General features: G+C 37.9%; 1 protein-coding gene across 1 annotated transcript in view; it reads right to left on the reverse strand.

The window, feature by feature from the left end:
• Nucleotides 1-24,128, reverse strand: part of RUNX1T1 (RUNX1 partner transcriptional co-repressor 1) — a 136,447-nt gene that overhangs the window by 57,382 nt on the left and 54,937 nt on the right. The window contains 2 exon segments of the mRNA XM_023648678.2: nucleotides 1,485-1,726; nucleotides 3,421-3,558. Of these exon segments, the coding sequence (XP_023504446.1) occupies nucleotides 1,485-1,726; nucleotides 3,421-3,558 (380 nt within the window).

The raw sequence follows: 24,128 nt of genomic DNA on the forward strand, positions 1-24,128 counted from the left end.
TTTTAATAGTAACAACATATACACCATTTACTTGATACAATTACTGCTTTGGATTTACTTCGTGGTTCTTTGGTCTAACTTACATGTTGAAAAGCCTGTTATGCAAAACTCAAGAATGAATAAAAAGGAAGGAATAAGTGACTGCTAAAGTAACTGCAGGATGCTGAGACACTGCTGTCAAAATCGCCTTCCTGACCTAGAGGAGTACAGGGTGAAGCTGATGGATTGTGGGAAATGTGAAAGCTTTCTGTTCTTAGAGTGCAGAGGAGCAGGAGGTTAACGGTTAACATTGAATTGCAAACTCTGTCAAATGTGAGATACTGTGATTTGAAGCATGTCCACAGCACCAGACTCTCACTCAGACTTTAATCCCAGAACTTCTTTGCAAAACACAACTGGTATGGCTTTGCCCATGATAAGTCCACACAATAAAATAAATGAGCTGTTTCAAGAAAAAGGAAACTGCTGCCTATCATCTGAATTTCAGTTCCAACATAAGCCTGGATGATAAAAGGACGAACATGTGACTCATAGCTTCTCCATGACTCAAGTCTGCTGTGGGAAAAATCACCTTCCTAAATGAAAATCCTCTACTTATATAGAAAAATCACAGTATACGTAAAAGTGATTTAGGGTGCAAAAAAATGATCTCTATGTTCTAATTTCCAGTGTGATAACATACAGAATGCAGTATAATGTGCCAAAATCAACACTTCTGTTCTCAAACTAATGGTTTAAGTAATTCTATCTATAACAAAGAACTGGTTTTTTAAAAAACCAATTAGTGGTTGCCAGGGGTTGAGTGAAGGGAAAGTGGGGTGTTATTGTTTTATGGGTACAGAGTTTCACTTTGGGGTGATGAAAAAGTTCTGGAGATGAATAGTGGTGATGGTTACATAGGAATGTGGATATATTTAATGCTACTGAACTGTACACTCAGAAATGGTTATAATGTTAAATTTTATGTTACGTATATTTCACCACAATAAAAATTTTTTTAATGTTATTAGCCTTAAAAATGAAAACACACAAAAGAATGTGTTACTTGTTATAAATTCTTGCTCATCTAGGCTGATAATAAAAATCCCTCAAAGCAACTAAGTTGAAATGGTCACCTAATTATAGTAAGTAAATCATTAACATAACACAAACATTGTCATTGTTGAAAGCCACTAGCCATTTGAGGATATACTTACTGAATTTTATACACACCCTTTATGGCCAAGGTAACAATAAATTTGCATAACCATATCTTTATTAGTCAAACAGTAAAAGAAACCATGGTGGGATCAATGGAGTTCATGGGGTCAACACATAACGAAGGACTGAAAACCTTGTTACTATAGAATTATCAGACTTGCATGCAATCTCCAGGTGTACAAACAACTAGAACAAAATACTTGTTAGAATGGAGTCTGTATTCTGATTCCCCCACACACACTCTCTCTTACCCCAGAAAATCGGGCCAATTTCCATTTGCTTACCACCAGTCCTAGAACGAGGGTGCGGACTCTCTCTCCTATCTCTGGTGAAATGTCATTGCCAAACTGCTGCAGGGTAGTGAGGAACCGTTTCAGCTTACTGAGTTGCCTGGCGCCACAGGCTGGGGGCAGCTGTTGATTAGCCAGAGAAGAAGAGGAAGAAGAGGAAGGCCCATTGCTAAAGCCATTGGGCGGTGAGGGGGCGCCATTCAAGGCTGTGGGTGAATGGCTCGTGCCATTAGTTACTGTCAAGGACACAAAATCAGAAAGAAAAAGTAAACTTACAGAGAACACGCACAAGGAAATTACAACCAAGTCTCCTTCCTTTTAAATCTGGTAGATTTTATAATTTAAAAACTGTTGGGGCTTTTTTGTAAAATGCTTTGACTTAGTATTACCACAGGCTCAGGGAGTCTACAGGTAAATGGGTGTACTCTTCACGCTGCATGAGGGTATTCTGCACAGAGGCTGAGAGTAAATGGAGTCGCCTGTAACACAGGGACAGCCATGCCTCCCATGTGCACATATGGCAACCACGTGAAATGTTTCAAACATAGAACAAACAGCGTTTGGATGTCAGCCTTTTGTCAAAGGCTTACATCAATATAACAGGACTACTCCTTTCTAAACTGCTCCCCTAGAGAAAGTGTACATTTGGTGGAGACTAAATTTATCGCTGAACATTTTTAATCATGTTTTGTACACACAACTGACAGCTGTGTTTATAGAAATAGGACTTTCAAGTTTAACCTTATATCACCCAATTAGAAGGCTATTTTCTCCCCCTCATATTTCTTAACCACTTTAGGGAAAATGCAAATTTTACTTAATAAGCCAAAATGGATACGGTAATTACCAAGGAGTTATTTCAAGAAATCAAAAGGAGACATCCCAACTCAACTAATAGCATAGATTGGTGGTAATTCAGTAAATTCATTTCCGATAAAATTTATTTGAACATCAAAATGATAATCCATAAGAACTAGGCTAGAAAAATTTGCACATTTCTTACCAAAGAAAACGTTGATTTTATTCAGTTAAATCAATTAATTTGACAAACTGATCTTTATCAAACCTATCTTTTTAAAATAATTTTGATAAACTATTTCCAACAACAGTTTGAAGATGTTTTAAGTATCCCATTATTCTTAAGTTTTAAAATGATAAAATGGACTCTTGTCCCAAATGAGTACCAAAGCAACCTGTCAAGAAATGATAGCTCACCAGCACCTCTCACAGAAGACATATGCCTATCACTGCAGCTTTGGGGGACAACAAACCAAGTACAAGATGACAGGGTTACAACTTGGCACTGTTGCAGCCTCCTGCTCCCTACATGTTTAGAAAGGTCTTTGAAATGGCAGTGTGACACTGCATGAACAGCCTGGGATGTATAGTTTGCCAATCCCTTACAATCCCGCGGCTCTATTTTTGCCTGTTAGTTATTTGTCATTCATATAGATTTCACGGCATGTGGTCTATAGATAGTATTATCTGCAATAGATAGCATTTATTAGTTTTACAAATCCTTGATGACAATTTTAACCAGAACTTTGAGACTGATGAAAACAAAGCTATCTACTATCCCTACTGGAATATACAGGAAAGAAAGGGAAGTTGCTACTCTGTCAGAAAGTTCTGTCCTTTCCTTGGACGACACAGAAAGCAACACACTCCACTGATTCAGAGGACAAGGCCTGAGCCAAGCTGGAATGGAGTCAAGGTTTAACAAACATCTGACAAGTTCAAGACAAGAAAGATGCTCCATATTTCAGAAAGTTTTCCGTATGTGACTGTTGCCTACAACAATATCCTTTTTAACTTACGGATGTTAGATTTTAACATTATTTGTAAATAAGAGAAGAAAGTGGTATTAGAAGATCAGAAGTAAACTAGAAATAAATATATGGAAACAGGAAATGCAGAGACAACTACTCACACGTTGTTGGTGTAAACGAACTGGTTCTTGGAGCTCCTTGAGTTGTTGGGGGAGGTGGCATCGTGGGAGGAGTTAGCCTAGATGGGGTCTTCACATCCACAGGTGAGTCTGGCATCGTGGAGTGCTTCTCAGTCCGATCTGGAGGACGCCACCATGAACATATTATTTTACTGCTTAAGCACCTCAGTTATTTAAGTGGGGTTCATCTTTTTTACAAGCAAGTGAACAGAACAAATCTAATATCTTCTATCCTTATCTTCTAAAATTTAAATCAAGACTTTACCACCCAAATCCCACTTAAGAAGGTGTAGTGCAGATGGAAGGACCTCATTTGTACCTGGGTTATTTTATATCCTATTGTTATTCCCAGTTTGGCAGATGCTACCTAGGTAGTGTGATACGCAACAGCACAAATTCACTTGAAGCTAAAGGCAACTTTAGCAAGAGGTAAAAATAGATGAGAAAGTAGGATGGTAATGAACCCCTCAGCTCAGAAATAACACAAATCAGTAGCTCTGTCATGCAGGTGAAATTCTGGCAGGAAGTGGCATTTTGTGGATTTTTGCAACACCTGCCATCCCCTTTCCACACTTAGTTTTCTCGCCTATTACATGAAGCCAGTTATGTGTCCCAGACATAGCTCTCACTCCAATCTTTTCTGCCATGTTTGAAAAATCACCACTCTACATAAATGCTGTAGGTCACACAATGAATTTAAGCTATTATTTACTTAGAACTTGTGAGTTTATGACTCACCATTGTAAATATATGAGACCAACACTTCAATAACAATCTCAGGCAGAGTACGAAGGAGAAGTTCCTAACTGAGAACTACAAAGAATGAAAGACCCTCCTTATATTTTTTCATGAGTATGTGACAGATATGGAGACATTTCCTGATTACTCAGTAATGAACATTTGCACTTCAGGACTGTTTTCTACTAAGTATACTTTCCCCTTGAAATTTTAAACTTTTTTTCTCAATTTAATCTATTTATTAAAGCAATAGATCTCCAGCAAAAGAGAGAGGAGAGAGTTTCTGTTTGTTTCTTTAGATCCAATTTTCTACAAAGGTGTACATGTGCACACCCCCCTCCCCAAAAATGTTTGAGGCACCTCTTGCAGCCTTAGGCACAGATATTTCCCACTTGGGCTTTCTGAAAAATAAAATAACACAGGCTGTTGATAAAAAAAAAAAAAAAAAAAGAAAAAGTCTTTTAAAACATTATGATAACCACAGTGAGAAATTCTCAAAATTACTAAAAAGTCAAGTATTAAAAGAAAATAAAAAGCCCAAATTGCTACAGTGACAACTCCAAATCTACCTCATCTTTATTCAAAGCAATTTCATAAGACTTGAGTTGTAATAAACACAACAATTAAAATTTGAAATAATGTTGATACCATATTAGGGAAGATGCACTAAAGAATGAAAATAAGAGCATTCCAGTAAGAGCATTTTGAATGACGATCTGGTTAACAGTAACAAGGTGTCTATTTCCTAATCTCTACTGCTGGTTGAATAACAATGAATGTCCTTGTCGTAAGTATTCTCAGTGAAGTGATGGTAAAAACACACTTGGAGAGCATTTCTCCCTTTATCTTATTGCTAAAAACTTGTCTTTGTATTGCTATTTCAGAGCATTTAACAACCAGTATCAGTAAATCACCTACCCTACAAAAATACGGAAGTTAGGCAGGTTTAAAACTGTTTCTTCTATAGTTAAATTCATTGCACAGTCTACTCACCTCAACCAACCTCAGCAACAAGGGAATGAATAGCTTTCCACTAATGCTACAACTGAGGGGAAAGGTACAGCAGCAAATACAAGTCTCCCTAAATAAAGGCAAATATTTCTGTCATGCCAAGGAAGGAGGGATAAACAGAGGCTTGCCAGAGTCGGCTGGGAGATAACAGTGGGAACTGCTGGTCCATCTGGTTTTCATTCTGCTAACACTCACACTGAACTGTTAGAGAAGGCAGTCCAGATACACAGATTTGAAGCACGTGGGTAACACAGACAGAAAGGAGGAGCAGGAGAGGGAAGGAGAAGTGGGAATAACAAAAAAATAAATAAATAAAGCAGTAGAAGGAAAAGAGAAGGGGCAAAAGACCAAAACAGGGAGAAAAGAGCCAGAAGGGGGAGAAAGTTAACCTGTACAGCATTGTCTACCCCTAAAAGCTGAGTCTTGGCACAGTCCCTACCTTACTTTGACATAGTTCTTAGCTATAGTTAAGCTTGAAAACATATCTTAAACTCATTTCTCTTTATTCTTTTTTAAATAGCCCCACACTAAGAAAAAGGAAATAAACTCTAAAGTTGGCAATAGGTTTCCTCTTCAAACATCAGATAATCTTTGTATTTCTATTTTCTTCTACCCAATTTTAGAAAGGTGTTTTTTTTTTTTTTTTGAGGAAGATCAGCCCTGAGCTAACATCTGCTGCCAATCCTCCTCTTTTTGCTGAGAAAGACTGGCCGCCTTGAGCTAACATCCATGACCATCTTCCTCTACTTTATATGTGAGATGCCTGCCACAGCATGGCCTGATGAGCGGTGCCATGATCAGCGGGATCTGAACGGGCAAACCCCAGGCCACTGAAGCAGAACGTGTGAACTTAACTGCTGCGCCATCGGGCCAACCCCAGAAAGGTTTTTGAAACACTCATAATTTTGATTTGCAATGTTTTGATGATCACTTCATAATGTATAAAAATATCAAAACACTATGTTGCACACTTGAAACTAATATAATATTCTATGTCAATTATACTTCAATTTAAAAAAATGATTTTTAATTATCTGTCTTGTCCACATTTGTAACATGATTCCTAATAATAATAATAAAAAGGTAGATGAATGATTATTTTTTAACTTCTGGAAAAGTCATCAATGGCCACTAAATCAATGAATAGCAAAATATCAGTACTTCTAGCAGGAATCTACCCATTCTAATTGGAATACATGTATACGTGTTACCTAGGATTTTAACATCAGCCAAATTTCTGCGACAGTTAGCTTCACTCTGATCAAATAGAGTTCCAACCCAGAGGTCCTACAAAGTTAGATAAAGTGAGACCATATGTAACTCATTCTGTGCTGTTCAGCGCAATCAATCCAGGATGGACACAGATGATGAAATAACCATCCAGTCCTAACCCATACACACACAAAAACCTTCTGGAGTAGAGAGATTTAAGATAATTTCAGAAAATGCATTTCAAGTATGCTGAGTTCTGTTGCATTTGTTTTGGATTATGTTTTTAAAAAAACATTTTGAAATATATATTCTTGAAATTTTATAGCAAACAGTAAAAGAGCTATGATTTAACCACAGAAGCATTTCGCTCCGTTTTTCAAATTGGAGGATACAGTAAACCCAATATTAAGTTATAATATTTCTTATGTAATTTTTAAGTTCACGAAAATTATCCTGTTTTTGTATGTAATTTCTATTTTTAGTTGCTGTAGGGGAATGCTGACATTTATTGAAAGACTGACACGAAATGATTTTAGAAAAAAGAAAAATAATCTGTCAGATCAGGAAGGTATGTAGAATCGAAAGGACTGACTTTACATCTACCCTAACGATTCACACCACTTCTAGACAAGATCTTCCCTATGTGATAACATTTCAACTCACATGGCAAATATCCAACACATATGTACCAAAGATGGCTGACACACTGAAGAAAATGTGGCATACATAAATTTATTACTGATACCATTTCAATATCCAATTCAATGTCAGGGCCTTCTAGAAGTGGTATGTTTTCCATTTCCTTTTTTTTTTTTTTTTTTTTTTTAAGTAAAAAGAAAAGGTATGGCATAATCTGCCATGGCAATTATTTTGCTTTTAGTTAGTTCAAATAGTTCCAGATGTGTTTTTAAGGTGTGAGGAATAGGTATTCTATATTTTCCTTGTTTACACACCATTCTAAAGATGATTAGTGTGAAAAGAGAGAAAGTTCAGTATTGGTGGATGCTACATCTTTTTGTATCACAGTTCACCAAGCCAATTATAATAGCAAAAATATCCATGACTCAGAGGTGTTATGGATTGAGGAACGTCTTGGTCAATTATAGTTAATCCAGAGTTGCTCTTACTTAAATAAGTGTTAGTTAAGGAAGCTGGATGGTATGCACTGAAGAGAATTACACTCAAGTGGAACTGAGCTACTACTTAATGGAAAGGAGAAGGCAGTTAGGGAGGAACAAAACTGAGTACTGAATTTGATTTTTATTTCTCTGGAAAATATGGCAAATAGAGTTCCTACAACAGTCATTTAGTTACTGCAATGTTTGGGTGTGAAACGTTACAGGACACTTCAGACTAGAATGGTGACTATCCAGCCTCCACAATGCTACCATCTCATTTCGCTGATTAGCACTTCTAGTAATGTTCCATCCTCACTCAGAACCCTTCAACAATGTCTGAGAATAAAAGTCAAATGCTAACATTTTAAGCACAATGGAATTATACAGTGGAAGGATAATTGGCATAAAAGGAGAACTTTCAAGTTAAGACAGACTTGGTTTCAAATATTGACTGACTCAACCCTCAGCCAAGTTTGTTATCCTGCACCTCAAGTCTCTCATAAGAAGAACGGGGATACAATCCTCTTTACCTCACCAGGACCCTAGCACAGAGCCTACTCATACCAGGCTCAACAAAAGTGAGCTCCATTCTCTTGTGCCTTCCTCTCTGTGATCCATTCATGGCTTTATTTCCAATATCTTCCCCCCTATTCCCAGTCAATGTTCTATCTATACAGAGCACCTTGGTATTTCCTGGTTTTTCTGCCTTTCTTTGTCATGCTGCTGTTTCTTTGATCTAGAAGAATCTGTCCCAATTTGCAGGTTCTTCACCGCCCATTACAGATCCCACAGCCTCTTACAGCTTTCCCTAGTTGCCCCAGGGAAGCACATCACACTTCCTCTGCCTCTCTTGTAACATTTACCACAGCCCATCTGTACGAGAGTTGCGTATGTGTATTATACACCCAGATACCCCAACCAGCGAAAATATTAAGCAACTTCATGGCATTTTTTTAAAATGCCTCCTTAAGGAAGGCATTTACAAAATAAACATAATCAGTGTTCTCATAAGAAGGATGGTTACATTCCTAACTTTTACAAATCTATTCCCTGTGTTATAGCCAGTTCGAAGACATCAACCTTAATTTCATGGCAAAAGACACACAACCATCAACAGCATACAATTACATAATGAGAGAATGGAATGTAGGTAATATAGGAAGATACTGGAGAACTGAAATTTAGTTCAGCTCTGCAACTCAATTTATTATGTGGTTTTAGAGAGTATAAGAACGAGCTGTTCTTCACGCCTTATCATAGATGTTTTATGAAGATTGTTATTTTTGAAACACAAATCTGACCTATCCTCTGATTTAAAACCTTTGGGAGTATCCTACTGTCCACAAAATAAGGTATAAACTCTTTAGCTTAGCTTATGCCACAGACACTGTTGAGTTCCTACTCAACAGCCCTTCTCCCCTTCTTCCTTGCTAGAGAGCTCTGATTTTGTGCAGGTACACAATTCTTGGGGGCAGATCCTCCTTGTTTTACACTAATCAGGTTATCACATTCCCCTTATCAACAATAGGGTTCAGAGGTGAGTGTTGCGCTCCAATTCTGGACAACGGGTCATGAAGGGAGGTCTATGGAAGAGGTTTTAGGAAAGATTTCCCCACTCTCTAAGCAGAGACCCAAGGAGGAAATAGTCTCTCTTCCTCTGATAAGCACTGTTGTATCTGTGATTACCTCACTTCCCCTCTTTGGAGTCCACTTTTATTATCTATAAAATTAAGCATCTTGGATTACATGATCTCAAGTATCTTTTTCAAACTCTAATATTCTCTGGTTCCTTTCAGAAAATATGGTTTATGATGATCTCAAACACAAAGGAGACTACTCAGAGCATATATACCTAACAATAAACTGACCCCAAATAAAATTATCTTGAAATTGGTGATTACAACCAGACTTCCTCTGTTCACATAAATTTCTATGTCCACAAGAATATGTCTGCATAGAAATGTTTTCCCATTGGGGCCGGCCCAGTGGCACAGTGGTTAAGTTCGCACGTTCTGCTTTGGTGGCCCGGGGTTCGCCAGTTCAGATTCCGGTGCGGACATGGCACCGCTTGGCAAAGCCATGCTGTGGTAGGCATCCTACATATAAAGTAGAGGAAGATGGGCATGGATGTTAGCTCAGGGCCAGTCTTCCTCAGCAGAAAGAGGAGGATTGGCAGCAGTTAGCTCAGGGCTAATCTTCCTCAAAAAAAAAAAAAAAAAAGAAGAAAAGAAATGTTTTCCCATAAACATTAACATTTATCTTTTGTTTTCAAATACATTTTCAATCCTCATTAGTAAATCTACCTCAATGATTTGGTTATAAAATAACTCTACCAATGTCCAATTACCCTTGTTTAGTTACCACCAAACACTCACTTTCACATCCCAGGTCCTTGAAAGAGTAATCTACACTCACTTTCTCTGCTTCTTCATTTCCTTTTCCATCTGATACGTACTTGAACTAAACAACTCTGAGACTGTCTGCCTAGAAAGTTTCCCTCCCCAAACTGAAACCTGCCATACCCTCTAACCTTATAAATATCTTGGGAGCCATCATGTTCTTTCACGACCCAAGATACCCAAATGACTGGCCCAGACACAGCACCTAGTCCAAGATGGGTAATCTCAGTCACTTCCCAAGATTTTCATCTTCAGAATTGAAGAAAGAAAAACAATGTCTAGAAAGCCCTTCATGTCTAGAAAGCAGGTCTGCAGCAAAAAAGAAGGCAACTAACAGGCAGAAAGAAAGGAAGAGAAACGGCAAGAGATTATCCTGATAGTGCTAAGTAAAGTTTCTCATTCTACTGGATCCTAGGGCCTAGGTGCATCTTTAAAATTCCTAGAATTTGGACCTTCCAAATCATCTACAGATCCTAGTCAATCAATCCTAAAGTCTAGTTTGTTGACTTTTCACTTGAAACCAAAGAATCCTGACTAAAATAACCCTGGAATAAAGCATCATAGTATCCTCCTAACTCCCACTGAAATTCTCCTCAACTGTTTCTTCATTATTAATCCAAGAAACACTTGTGTCCTTTATCTGGCATCTTTGTAGCATCTGACACTGTTCACCACTTCCTCCTCCTTGAAACATTATCGTCCCCAGGACTCCGCAATTCCACCACTCCCCTCATTTTTCTCAGGCCTTCCTGGCCGCTCCTTCTCAGTCTCTTTCAGGGCTCACCTTTCTTCACCTCTGTGATAACTATTGGTATTTTTGCCTGATGTTCCTTTATAGTTCCTCTTCAAATTTTCATCGTACGCCTTTTCCTTAGTGACTTCATTTGTACTGTGAGAGTCACACCACGGCCATTATGTGGATGACTTACATCTATAACTCTAGCCCTAACATCCCCTCCAAATTCTAGACCCAAACTTCCAGAGGACTACTCATTTCGACAGCCTGAATTCAGACCTTCATCATCTATCATCTCTCACCTGGCCTAATCAACAACCCATTGAATGGACTTCCTGCTCTGTACCATTCATCTTTGACCTGTTCTCCAAATCACATCCAATCATTTTACTGCATCTGCCAAAGATGTCATCAGAGATCTTGCCCCTCTCCTCTCAGTAATCTTCAAAGACCTTTTATAACATTGAGCATAAAGTCCATGTGCCTTAATAGAGTAGAAAGACCTCTGTGACCCATCTGGCTTCTGCAATCACTCCAGATTCATCTTCATATCTCCCATTCACCTCCATTCCACCTCTGAACTCCACACTGAACTACTACGGCTCTCCAAGTACCCCTAGATTGCTCAGGCTTCCATCACATTGCATCCTTTCCCTAGAATACTCCTCCCCCACCAAAGCCTGGTTAAGTCCATCATTCCTTTAAAATTCCATTCACATGTCACTTCAGCCAGAAACCCTTTGCTGACACTTCTTCCAACCCAGCTGGCCCAGACCACCCCATATTCCCCCATTACACGGTCTAGATCCGTCTCACAGCACTGACCACATTGTATTGAGAACCAAGGTCAGTGTCTCCCACTAGATCATAATTTACTCAAGGGTAATGATAACATCTTATTTGTTTTTATATTTCCAACACTCTTCACAGTGCCTGACACATAGAAGGTGCTCAATAAATTTAGTATTTTAAATTAATATTTATTACTATAATGTCATAAGGCATGCCTATAATCACAATTTTGAGACTCTAAAACATGTGAGAGACATGACAGATTTAACTTAAGATAAAATCACCTATGTATCTTTTTTCCATCATCCTAAAAAGAATTCTTTATTCTGAAAACATTAAGTCACCAAAGATAAATCTGGAAAAACATTAGTAAATTACTGAGTTCAGTTTTAAAACACCTTTCAGTAATCACAACATATTTCCTAAGATCTTTTACATGATATTAAAAAAAAGCTAAGGCAATTTATACTACATATGACCTGCAGTTTCTAAAAGATCCTTTTTTTACAATAATAGTATCACTGTAGTCATACATATGCATATTCAAAACAAAGAGAAAATCATATTATGAACCAAAAGCACATTTTTTTCCACATTCCACAAGTTTTTCTGTTGCTCGTCTATGGATGGTGGAATTACAGGTTATTTTTAGTTTCTTCTTATTTTTCTCTTTTATTCAAATATTCTACAATAAGCAGGTTTTATTTTTACAAGCAAAAAATATATGAAAAAACCTATTAGGTTAAGTCACTTAAGATGAGGCATGAGGCACTGTACCAAATGTTCTGCAAGCATTATCTCATTTTAAATCTCACCATGAAAAGTTACCACAGATTTGCCCATCTTACAAAAAGGAACTGAGGCCCAGAAGGGTTGGATAATTTGTCCAAGGTTACAAGCCAGAACTTATTCCAGGCCTTCTCAGAGCCCATTATCACCTAAAACTAATTTTATACATGATCTGGAAAAGTGAAATAAGGACACATTCAGGAAGTGCTAAATCTAGAGTTAGCATTATACTAGAACTGCACCTTCCAATACTTCTGTACTAGCCACATGTGACCATTTAAATTTTAATTAAAGTTGAATAAAATTTAAAATTTAGTTCCTCAGTCACACTAGCCACATTCTAGTGCTCAACAGCTGGGACTACACGACGACACAGCTGCAGCTGATGGCTACCACACTAGAAAGCTCAGTTACAGAACATTTCCATCATCACAATAGGACAAGGCCATACTAGCCTAATGGCTCTGAATGGCTTCATGGCAGGAGTCTATGGAGGCGACAATGCAGCCAGAAAGGCTGGGGACAAGGTGGGAGGAGTGCCTTTGGCCTCATCCGAAACACCTTCCATTCTCACTGAGATGTTTCACTTGTTTTATAGATTGGGCTTCTGTATATGATTTCATTTGGTGGTTAAAAGCTAGGAAACATAAAAACTTGAAACCCAATGACTAAGTTAGCTCTGAGGAATCAGAAGAATAAGACATGCTCAGTTCAAGTAATTAGTGTAATTAGTAAACACTGGGATAACTACACTAATGAGAACAAGGCCAGGGGCTCGATCCCAGAATGAACTGGTCAGCAGTTGGTCTGGAATCAGAGATCACAGCCTGAAGCACGACTTCATGCCTTTAAAGAGCATGAACTTGAGTTAAGATGGAAGATGGTCAAAAGAATGAGGTAAATCCATACCAATCTATCACTATTTCTAGAAAGATAACTTCAAAAATGTTTGGGTCATCTCCATATAGGGACAACAATAGGAATTTCCCTTCCCTTCCTCTATAGCATTTCTCTAGCTAGTACTTGACACATTTACGTCATTTTTTAATGTCTCCCCAACCAGTGTTAGCTTTGAGAACACAGAAATTTCCACCTGTTTTGTTAACTCCAGCTTCCACAGCATTTAGAAGAGTGCCTGAAATAGTAGGTGTTTGATAAAGATTTGTTGAATGAATAAATGAATGAAGAAAGTAAGCACGGAAGAAAGCAAAGCCAGTTTCTGACAAAACACCCAGAGCCATATTAGTAACTATAGTTACCTAGAGGGGGCAAGGGATGGGTAAGGCAGATAGGATAAATGCTGAAAGCACAACACCCATTTAAATGTAAATGAGATAGAAATGCTAAGAAGTAGAAGCAAGAAATAGTCTAAACTCTTTTGCTCTCTTTTTTTTAAACAAAGATGACCTGCTGACCACCAAGAGAAAGCAGTATAAACATGAACATATGCCCCAATGGTGGTTCTAGCTAGAAAAATCAATTACAAACTTCACAAAGTGCAGAAAGGACTACTGGTCATAGGAATACTGGTGGACTCCAAGCATTACTTGTATGTGCAAGTCACTTAGAACTATCATCTCTCCCACAGTGGGTACCACCTTTACTCCATTGATTCCTGCTTGCAAGTCCAAAAACCATTTCTTGGAGGTGCATCCGAGAAGCCACCAAGGGGGTATCAAGTGGCCTGAGATCTAACTATCCCACTTCAACCAGCATAGTTCCCTGTTTATCTGCTTTATTCACTGGTATTCTGTTTAAGATTTCCTTGGAAAAAAGAGAGGTCTCTTATTTAAGAAAGAAAAGTTTGAAACTCCCGGCACAGGCAATCAGCAAATGTTCACTGAATAACTGTAATAAAAATACTCACTAAAGAAAAAAAAAAGTCATCCAAATACACAGAAAAGTAACTTTTGCTTGAGCAAGGAGCAGAGAAAGACACATGATCACTAAGGGCCCATAAATTGAACATAAGCATCTATGTAACACCCTGCTGCCAAATTGCATATTATTCCAGAAGATGAAAACATCATTCAATAGTGATCCAAACCTTTCACATTCTTTAAGTACAGAGAACTTTTACTCCAGTAATATTTGCCTTATTTACCAATGATAAAGAAGACTACAGAGAAGGCTCAGAGAGCCACCGCAGAAAAATGGTAGCACACACATCCAGTGCAGTCAGTTATGATCACCCAGACAAGAGTTAGTATATCAAGGATGAAAATTAGGAAGGTGCACAGAGTCTCTGCCTGCGGCTAAATCACAGACAAGCAAATAGCAAGAGCTCAAGTGAATGCCTGTTGAACTTAATTGAATGTACTCTTAAAAAACAACCAGTACGCTTAGTTCAGACTTCACATTGCAGGCAATGGGAAAGCACTGATAATTTTTAGGCAGCTGAACGATACGCTTATTTCTATATTATGGGTAGAAAGAGAGAGCAGAGAAGAAATAGGGTAAGAAAGCCAAGAGAGCAGGAAGACTGGACAGCAATAGCCTAGGCAAGAAATGACATCCAGCATGGAAGAAATGACATCCAGTACGGAAGTGGCTCTAAGAATGAAAAACAGGAGAGAGATTCAGGAGACATTTTAAAAGTCTATGTCAAATTCATAGCCTGGTAACAAAATAAAATACACCTTGAGTAAGCAGGAATCCAGAGGTGCATGGTGATGCTTAAAGCAAAACCAAAACACAGCAGGTAGAATCGTCTGGAAAAAAAGAAGGATAAGTTAAGTCCTAGAGACTCAGAGGTGTCCCTCTAACACTGCTGTTCATAGATAAAGCATCCTGAATATCTTCCTCTCCCACGTGTGCCACCATCAAATTCTTCTTCCTCCTAGAGGTGCTTCTCCGTTTCAATCACCACCCTCACGTACCACCAGCTTTCACTTGGTCTTTCTCAGGAGCTAGTTTTCACACCCCACGCTGCAATCTGTTTACCATACAACAGATGGAATAATCTTGTCAAATACAAATGTATTCACTTATTTAAATAAAAGTATTTACTCAAAAATATCTGAGCCATCTACAAAGTGCCAGATAGTTGTTTTAGACACCAGGGACAATAAACACAAAAGAAAATCACCGTGCTCAAGAACTTTACATTCAAGTTACTCCTCTACTTAAAGTGTTTCAATGGGTTTTTGAGGAACTTCCATACTGTTTTCCATTAGTGGCCGCACCAATTTACATTCCCACCAAAAGTGCATGAGGATTCCCTTTTCTCCACATCCTCTCCAACGCTTATTTCTTGCCTTTTTGCTAACAGCTATTGTGATAGCTGTGAGGTGATATCTCACTGTGGTTTTGATTTGCACTGCCCGATGACTAGTGATGTGGACCACCTTTTCGTGTACTTGTTGGCCAGCTGAACTTCTTTGGAAAAAAGTCTATTCAGGTTCTCTGCCCTTTTTTTTTTTTTTTTTTTTTTTTTTGAGGACGATTAGCCCTGAGCTAAGTGATGCCAATCCTCCCCTTTCTGCTGAGGAAGACTGGCCCTGAGCTAACATCCGTGCCCATCTTCCTCTGCTTTATATGTGGGACACCTACCACAGCATGGCTTGCCAAGTGGTGCCATGTCCACACCCGGGATCCGAACCGGCAAACCCTGGGCCACCGAAGCAGAACGTGCACACTTAACCGCTGAACCACCAGGCTGGCCCCTACCCATTTTTTAATTGAATTATTTGTTTTTTTGATATTAAGTTGTATGAGTTCTTTATATATTTTGGATATTAACCCCTTATTGGATATATCATTTGCAAATATCTTCTCCCATTTGGTAGGTTGTCTTTTCGTTTTGTGATGGTTTCCTTTGCTGGGCAGAAGCTTTCTAGTTTGATGTAGTCCCATTTGCTCATTTTCGCTTTTGCTGCCTGCCCTTGCCTGAGGAGATCATCACTCTTACGATAAAATCCAAAATCCTTTAAATGACCTACAACTTAGATAGACTTAGTCTCTGTTTACCTCTCCTATCTCATCTCACATCTCATTGGTTTAATCAGTTGCAAGCTTCACCTCACCTCAGGGCCTTTCATTCAGCCTGGAAAACCTACCTCAGCTCAAATTCACTTTCTCCAGGGCAGCGACCTTGACCCTTCCCTATTCCCCTGTGTTATAACCTCTACTGTACCATCTAATTGTTCTTTATAGGTCTCCCTGCAACTGTTTAAATAATTATAGAATTACTTGTTTGTTTAACACACTCCTACCAGACAGTAAAATGCTCTATAATGGCAGGGAGCAAACCATTTCATGTCACAGCATATTTCAACTCACTCCCAGAATTTATTACACTGCTGAGAACCTAATACAAGTAAACAGTGGATAAATGAATTTTCTTTTTAAAACTATAGATTTCAAAGAAATCGATGACAACATAAAGAGATGGAAAGACATTCCATGCACATGGATTGGAAGAATAAACATAGTTAAAATGTTCATACTACCTAAAGCAATCTACAGATTCAACGACATTCTTTACAGAAATTGAACAAAGAATCCTAAAATTCATATGGGACAACAAAAGACCCTGAATTGCTAAAGCAATCCTGAGAAAGAAGAACAAAGCTGGAGGTATCACAATCCCTGACCTCAAAACATACTACAAAGCTACAGTAATCAAAACATCATGGTACTGGTACAAAAACAGGTGCACAGATCAATGGAACAGAACTGAAAGCCCAGAAATGAAACCACACATCTATGGACAGCTAATCTTTGACAAAGGAACTGAGGGCCTACAATGGAGAAAAGAAAGTCTCTTCAACAAATGGTGCTGGGAAAACTGGACAGCCACATGTAAAAGAATGAAAATTGACCATTCTTTTTCACCATTGACTAAAATAAACTCAAAATGGATCAAAGACCTAAAGATTAAGCCTGAAACAATAATTCTTCTAGAAGAGAATATAGGCAGTACACTCTTTGACATCAGCTTCAAAAGAATCTTTTCGGACACCATAACCCCTCACATGAGGGAAACAATAGAAAGAATAAACAAATGGGACTGCATCAGATTAAAGAGCTTCTTCAAGGCAAGGGAAAACAGGATTGAAACAAAAAAAACAGCCCACTAATTGGGAAAAAATATTTACAAGTTATTTATCCAACAAAGGGTTAATCTCCATAATATACGAAGAACTCACACCACTCAACAATAAAAAATCAAACAACCCAATTACAAAATGGGCAGGGGACATGAACAGACATTTCTCCAAAGAAGATATACGGATGGCCAATAGACACATGAAAAGATGCTCATCATCACTAATCGTCAGGGAAATGCAAATCAAAACTACACTAAGATATCAACTTACACCTGTTAGAATGGCAAAAATATCCAAAACCAAGAGTGACAAATGTTGGAGAGGCTGTGGAGAAAAAGGAACCCTCATACACTGTTGGTGGGAATGCAAACTGGTGCAGCCACTATGGAAAACAGTATGGAGATTTCTCAAAAAGTTAAAAATAGAAATACCTTATGACCCAGCCATCCCACTACTGGGTATCTATCCTAAGAACCTGAAATGAGCAATTCCAAAAGTCCCATGCATCCCTATGTTCATCGCAGCATTATTCACAATAGCCAAGTCATGGAACCAACCCAGCAACTGATGATTGGATAAAGAAGATATGGTATATATATATATATATATACAATGGAATACTACTCAGCCGTAAAAAAGGACAAAGTCGTCCCATTCACAACAACGTGGATAGACCTTGAGGGTACTATGTTGAGTGAAATAAGCCAGACAGAGAAAGACGAACTCCGTATGACTCCACTCATAGGTGGTAGTTAACATATAGACAAAGAGAACTGATCGGTGGTTACCAAGGGAAGGGGGGGGGCCACTAGGGGTGAAGTGGTGTGCCTACAACATGATGTACAACTGTAATTTCACAAGGTTGTTAACTATCATAATCTTAATAAAAAAAAATATATAGATTTGGAGGTACAAGTAGAGCAAAGCAACCGGATTCCCTTAGTCCCCATAAAAGGGATTTCAAAGTTTCTTCCGTGATAGAAATAATAAAATAATGGTGAGAATAATGAAACCACTCTGTCATATTTACTCCCACTTCATTCCCATTGCAATGGGGTTTCCACTGACACCATTCCACCCAAACCTCCCCAGCAAAGGTACAAACTCTTTTGTGGTTAATCCAAAAGAAATTGGTGAATCTTTTTTTTTTTTGAGGAAGATTAGCCCTGAGCTAAAATCTGCTGCCAATCCTCCTCTTTTTGCTGAGGAAGCCTGGCCCTGAGCTAACATCAATGCCCATCTTCCTCTATTTTATATGTGGGACACCTACGACAGTATGGCATGCCAAGCGGTGCCACGTCTGCACCTGGGATCCGAACCGGCAAACCCCAGCCCGAGAAGCGGAACATGCGAACTTAACCGCTGAACCACCAGGACAGCCCAAAATTGTTCAATCTTTATCTTACTTGAGCTCTCAGCACCATTTAATCTGTTTGGCCACCTCTTACTCCTTTTCTCCTGTAATGCCATTCTTCTAGATATTGCTAGGAGTTTCAGTGAATTTTCTGGGACCCTGACTTCTCCTTTCTGCCAGGGCCACACCTCCTTCTCTTCTGAACTGGCTCCATCCCTTCTGGTCTCTGATGCAGGCCTTCTCACCTCATGTAACAAATTCTGCCAGTGCTCTAGATCTCCAGGAGAAGGACGCTCTCCAGACAAGTTATCTAACTACTTGCTTAACAACTCATATCCCACCGACAGCTGTGTTTAGAACCAAATCTAACATCTTCCTTGGGAAATCTGTGCCTCCTCCTCTATTTCAATCACTGGGATAACATTATGTTCCAATCAGTTAACCAAACCCCAAAAACACAATCATCCTAAGACTGCTCCCTCTCCAGCATCCTCCTTCCACATTTAATGTATTCCCAGTAGCCTATCAATTCCACTTCTAATGCCTTTAGGATCACCCTCAGTTCACCTCTGGTCTGGGCTTCAGAACCTACTGAGCCTCTGAAGGGTTTTCTCTACCTCCAGTCCCTCTCTGCTCAAATCCTCCCCTCTTTGCTTCCAGAGCAATATTTCTAAAATATAAAGCTGACAAAATGTTCTTATAATCTTACAATACACAATCTACTTAAAATCCTTCTATAGTTATAAAAGTTAGTCAGGATAAAGGATGTAAGTCCTTATCTTTTCAACTCTGTATCTGTGGTGTCTAAACAAGGAACGTGGACACAGTATGTCCTTAAATAGTTTGTTGTGATAAATCATTTTTTAAAGATAATAATTAGGGGCTGGCCCGTGGCTGAGTGGTTAAGTTCGCATGCTCTGCTGCAGTGGCCCAGGGTTTCACTGGTTCAGATCCTGGGCACGGACATGGCACCGGTCATCAGGCCACGCTGAGGCGGTGTCCCACATGCCATAACTAGAAGGACCCACAACTAAAAAGAAATATACAACTATATACTGGGGGGATTTGGGGATAAAAATCAGAAAAACAAAGAAGATTGGCAACATTTGTTAGCTCAGGTGCCAATCTTTAAAGAAAAAATAAATTAAAAATAAAAATTATAATTATCAAGATGTCCATTCCACTCTCATTTAGTATATAATGTAATCACTAGCTATGCAATTCCAACCGAAATATGAATTAAATTTTTTCCAGAATTTTACAAATGTTTTAAAGTTAGTCTGATATAAAAATGAAAATAGCGAGGAAAACTTTGAAAATAAAATGTAATGAGATTTAGCCTAACATTTGTTAAAATGCACCATCAACTACAATAATTTGAACATGTGCTACTAGTACAAAAATAGCCAATACAGACTAAACATTAAAAAGCAAAAAAACATAAAGCTCAGAAATGGATACGCATTTATCTGAGAATTCAGTATATGATAAAGATGAGTTTTAATATTAGTGAGAAAAAGATAAAGCAATTCAATAAACTTTCTTAGGAACTACTAGACAACAATTGGAAAAAATAAAGTAAACCCCTGTCTCATAGCATATATCCAAAGTAATTCATTTCCATATGAATAAAAACTTTAACATAAAGATGAAAAAAATACTAAATATGTAAGTACATACTTATTTAATCATAGGATTAGGGAAGAGATTCTAATCTTGATAAGAAAGGCAGAACCAATAATGGCACTTATTAATAAATTTGAATACAGCAAAAAATACCAGCAACAAAGCAAAAGGCAAGTAACACCTAGGAAACAAATAATTGTTATAAGACAACAATGGATTGCTATCCTTGATATATAAAGAGCTCCATCAAATCAATAATTAAAAGTTGAAAAGCCCAACAAAAGTTGTAAAAGAGTAGGCATAGGAAAGGCACAAGAGATGACCCATAATCCCATGAGGAAAAAAGTTTAATCTCAATGGTATATTTTTTTAATTAAAACAAGATACTCTTTTTCATCTAACAGACTAATAGATTTTTAAAAGTAATATAGTATTAGTTACAGTACAAACTGGCACTTTAAATAATAAATTTTTCTAAAATGATGCCAATTTTCTTGTAGGGCAATTAGGCAATGTGTATCAATTGCCTCTACATTATTCACATCCTTTAATATACCAATTCTACTCTTTGGAAATTGTCCTAAATAAGCAATATCAAGTGTACAAAGATGTTTATAATGAAGAAGATTGGAAATAACCTAAGTGTTCAACAATGCGTATTTGGAAATTCAAATTCTAATAGAACAATACAGTGAAACATAATGACATGTGTGTATTTACATGGAAAGATTTTAAAATATACTAAATGAGAGGAAAGCTTACAAAGCTACATACTTTACAAGATCCTGTTTGAAAAACCAGAAAGACTGTTTTAAGACATTGATACATGGATGGATGGGTATTTGGGTATGTAAGTAAAAGTCAGAAGGATATGGATAAAAAGGATCTATATCAGACTATAAAGAGTGACTATCTCTTAAGTTAGTTGTTTACAGTGGGGCAGAGCTTTTAAATATACTGTCAAACAGTTATGCTGTGAAAAGCCTTTTTCTTTTAAATTTTTGCTCGGTTTTAACACTGTATTTAAACAATTCTAAGATCCCTACATTTTCTCCTTATAACATCTCTGTTATATCTGAAGCTGGGATGAATACTACACAACACTGGAGTCAAAGCACTGTGTCATGCTTAATGGCAGCACTTTTTTCTTGGTGAGTGATTCATAAAATAACTGCGTACCTTAAAATCAATTTAGGTAAAATATAGCATACCTACATTTTTCTAGGAACGAAACTATCCATGAAAAAAATTAAGGGAAGGATATATCTTGTTTTATTTGGAACTCTACCAAGGCTGTTCAGCTTCGAATTGAAGGAGTGAAAAACTAGGATTCAAGACAACCAAGAGGGGAGGAAGGGATCCAGGAGGTAGGGTTCTTAAAGGGGCCGTAGCACATGAAAACCCTTGAACCCATCACAAGGGTAGAAAAGGGCCTTAGTCACTTCAGTATCTCAATCGTCTAACAGTGCCTAGCATCGATGTTTATTGAATAAAGGAATGAATGCTATCTTATTAAGAAGGAAGTCCACACACAATAGCAGACAGAAAGGAAAAGACCCAGGGATCATCTCGGGAAAAATCCACAAGTACACTAGAACACTGTGAGAGTAAACTCCCAAATAAATGATCACATATTTTACAAAGCATTCAAGGAGCACCACGCCACATAGCAGAACCCTCCACATAAAGCAGTTGCACTAAAAAGTTAAGTCATCTAGAATGGTTCCCAAAGACAAGTGTGGAGTACCTACGAATTATATTAGCAAATTCTTTGCATATAATAACATTTACAGACCAACTGAGAACTGAAGGCATGTGTTTGAAAGGACGTTTCTTCTTGGTTTAATATGGTCAATATATAAGGAGATAGAGTTTATAAATTCTATACAGTTGTCTGAATTTCACATTCACCATTTCTTAACAGATTCTGCCTCAGTTAATATTTTGCATAATATAATTTTTAATGGAGGCCCATGCGCTTATTTAAATTAATAAAGTAATTCAGAGAAGTTACCCTAATTAATTAATTGCTAATAAATATTCCCTAAGGACAGAAGCTCAAGTTCTGTTCACCAAAGAAGTAACAGCATGTGTATATCCACATGCAACAAAGTCAGTCTATTTTCACCTCCCTTATTTCAAGTCACTTTAAAAGTAAGCACACCTTTTAATCACAGGAAGATCATTGAGGAAACTAGAACTATAAAATTCTGGCTAGCTACAGTTTGAATGACACAATTTTACAATTCACATACCACCTAAGTTCCAGGGATGTCTCAAGTGAACATATAAATAAATTTCAAGTTAATAAGTCCTTAATGTAGCCTCATCTGTATATATACTTTAAATGTGGGTAAATATGTTATTAAATTAAGATGACAGTCTAAATTCCCATCCATTTACTAGGAATCATTTATATTTCATATAGCACTAAAGATGTCTTCTCTGAGCTTACGAAGAATGATAATGGGGGGAGGGATCAAACCCAACATTGATGGACAACTGCAAAGAGCATTCCATGCACAAATGAAAAATGTGGCTCGCTAAAGATCTATACGATCATTTTCAAAAACATAACCTTCTTGGCACTATTTGTCAGAAAAAGTAATCACAAAAGCAACAAATGTCTAAATACAAAAGAAGCTGTTCTCAGTCAAGGTTGACCACATTCTAACTTGTTACTAACAATAACTCCAAAAATCACTCCTATGATAATACCACTACTACTACTTCCTCAAAAAGCAAAGGGGTAGAATTTTTGGAGCATGGCAAACCCCATCACAGAAGTCCACTGTGATTGTGAATGTCAACATTCTTTGAGCGGCAGCAAGAAAAAGTGCTGGGAACCTGTTTTGAGGGCCAAAACCTGTTTTGAGGGTTTATAAACGTCTTTGCCTTCATAAAAGTACTTGCCAGCATACCTCAGGAAAGTTCCCGAAGCCTAACAAACCATTTCACACACTCTTGTCTTCATCTTCTTTCTCTGAAGAAGAATAACTTACTTGGACAAGCTTAGACTTGCAACAAAACACTAGATGCTGCTCTGGTAGATAATATTTTATGTCTGCTTGGGCTGGCTCTAGGCAAAATTATGAAGTCGGCAAAGTTTATCTTCAAGATCTCCCTGTTCTCCTTGGTTTAACTTCCTTTCAGTACCTCCCTCTATTCCTCTCAGCTCCAAGAAATCTGGAACTCATCCTGTTCCTTAGCTAAAGATATTAAATTGTGACACTCACCTAGGCCCAAAGTCCAGAGCTTCAGATCTGTCCCAAATGTCTACTTCTGGGACTAAAGCTGCAGTAATCATTTAAACTAATTCATATAATTGTGATGATTAATAACGACAGCTTTCTACACACAACACACACACACACACTCTCTTTTCCTTATGGGCTAATGAATCAGAATCCAGAGTTGGGGAGGGGGAGAGCAGAGGAAATGCAGAGAGAAACACCACACATTGAGTAGAGGGAATATACTTTTGTCTTGTTCCTTCCTTTTGCCCTCCTGGATCTCCCGCCACATATATTACCGCATTTCCAGGTAATATCCTTTAAAAAGCAAACAAACAAATATGGTCTTTCTCTGCCTTAACTCGAAGGATAATCTGTTACAGGTCTTATATAGCGCCTTCAGGAACCAAGAAAGTATCAATGAGAAAGGCAGGATAGTATCACAAAAGTTCCAGGCAGTTACCTACTCACAGATAGAATCCAAAGCTTATGGAATATCTATTTATGAATATGATAAATGCTAGAAAAATGACTATTTTCCTCCTCCCCTCCACAAATAGGCAGCTCATTTTCACCTTTTATGTTCCACAGCAATGCCATCCCCTCAGGGCATCAATGCTTTCCTGGCCAT

Source organism: Equus caballus, chromosome 9, assembly GCF_041296265.1.
Source record: "Equus caballus isolate H_3958 breed thoroughbred chromosome 9, TB-T2T, whole genome shotgun sequence".
Taxonomy (NCBI): domain Eukaryota; kingdom Metazoa; phylum Chordata; class Mammalia; order Perissodactyla; family Equidae; genus Equus; species Equus caballus.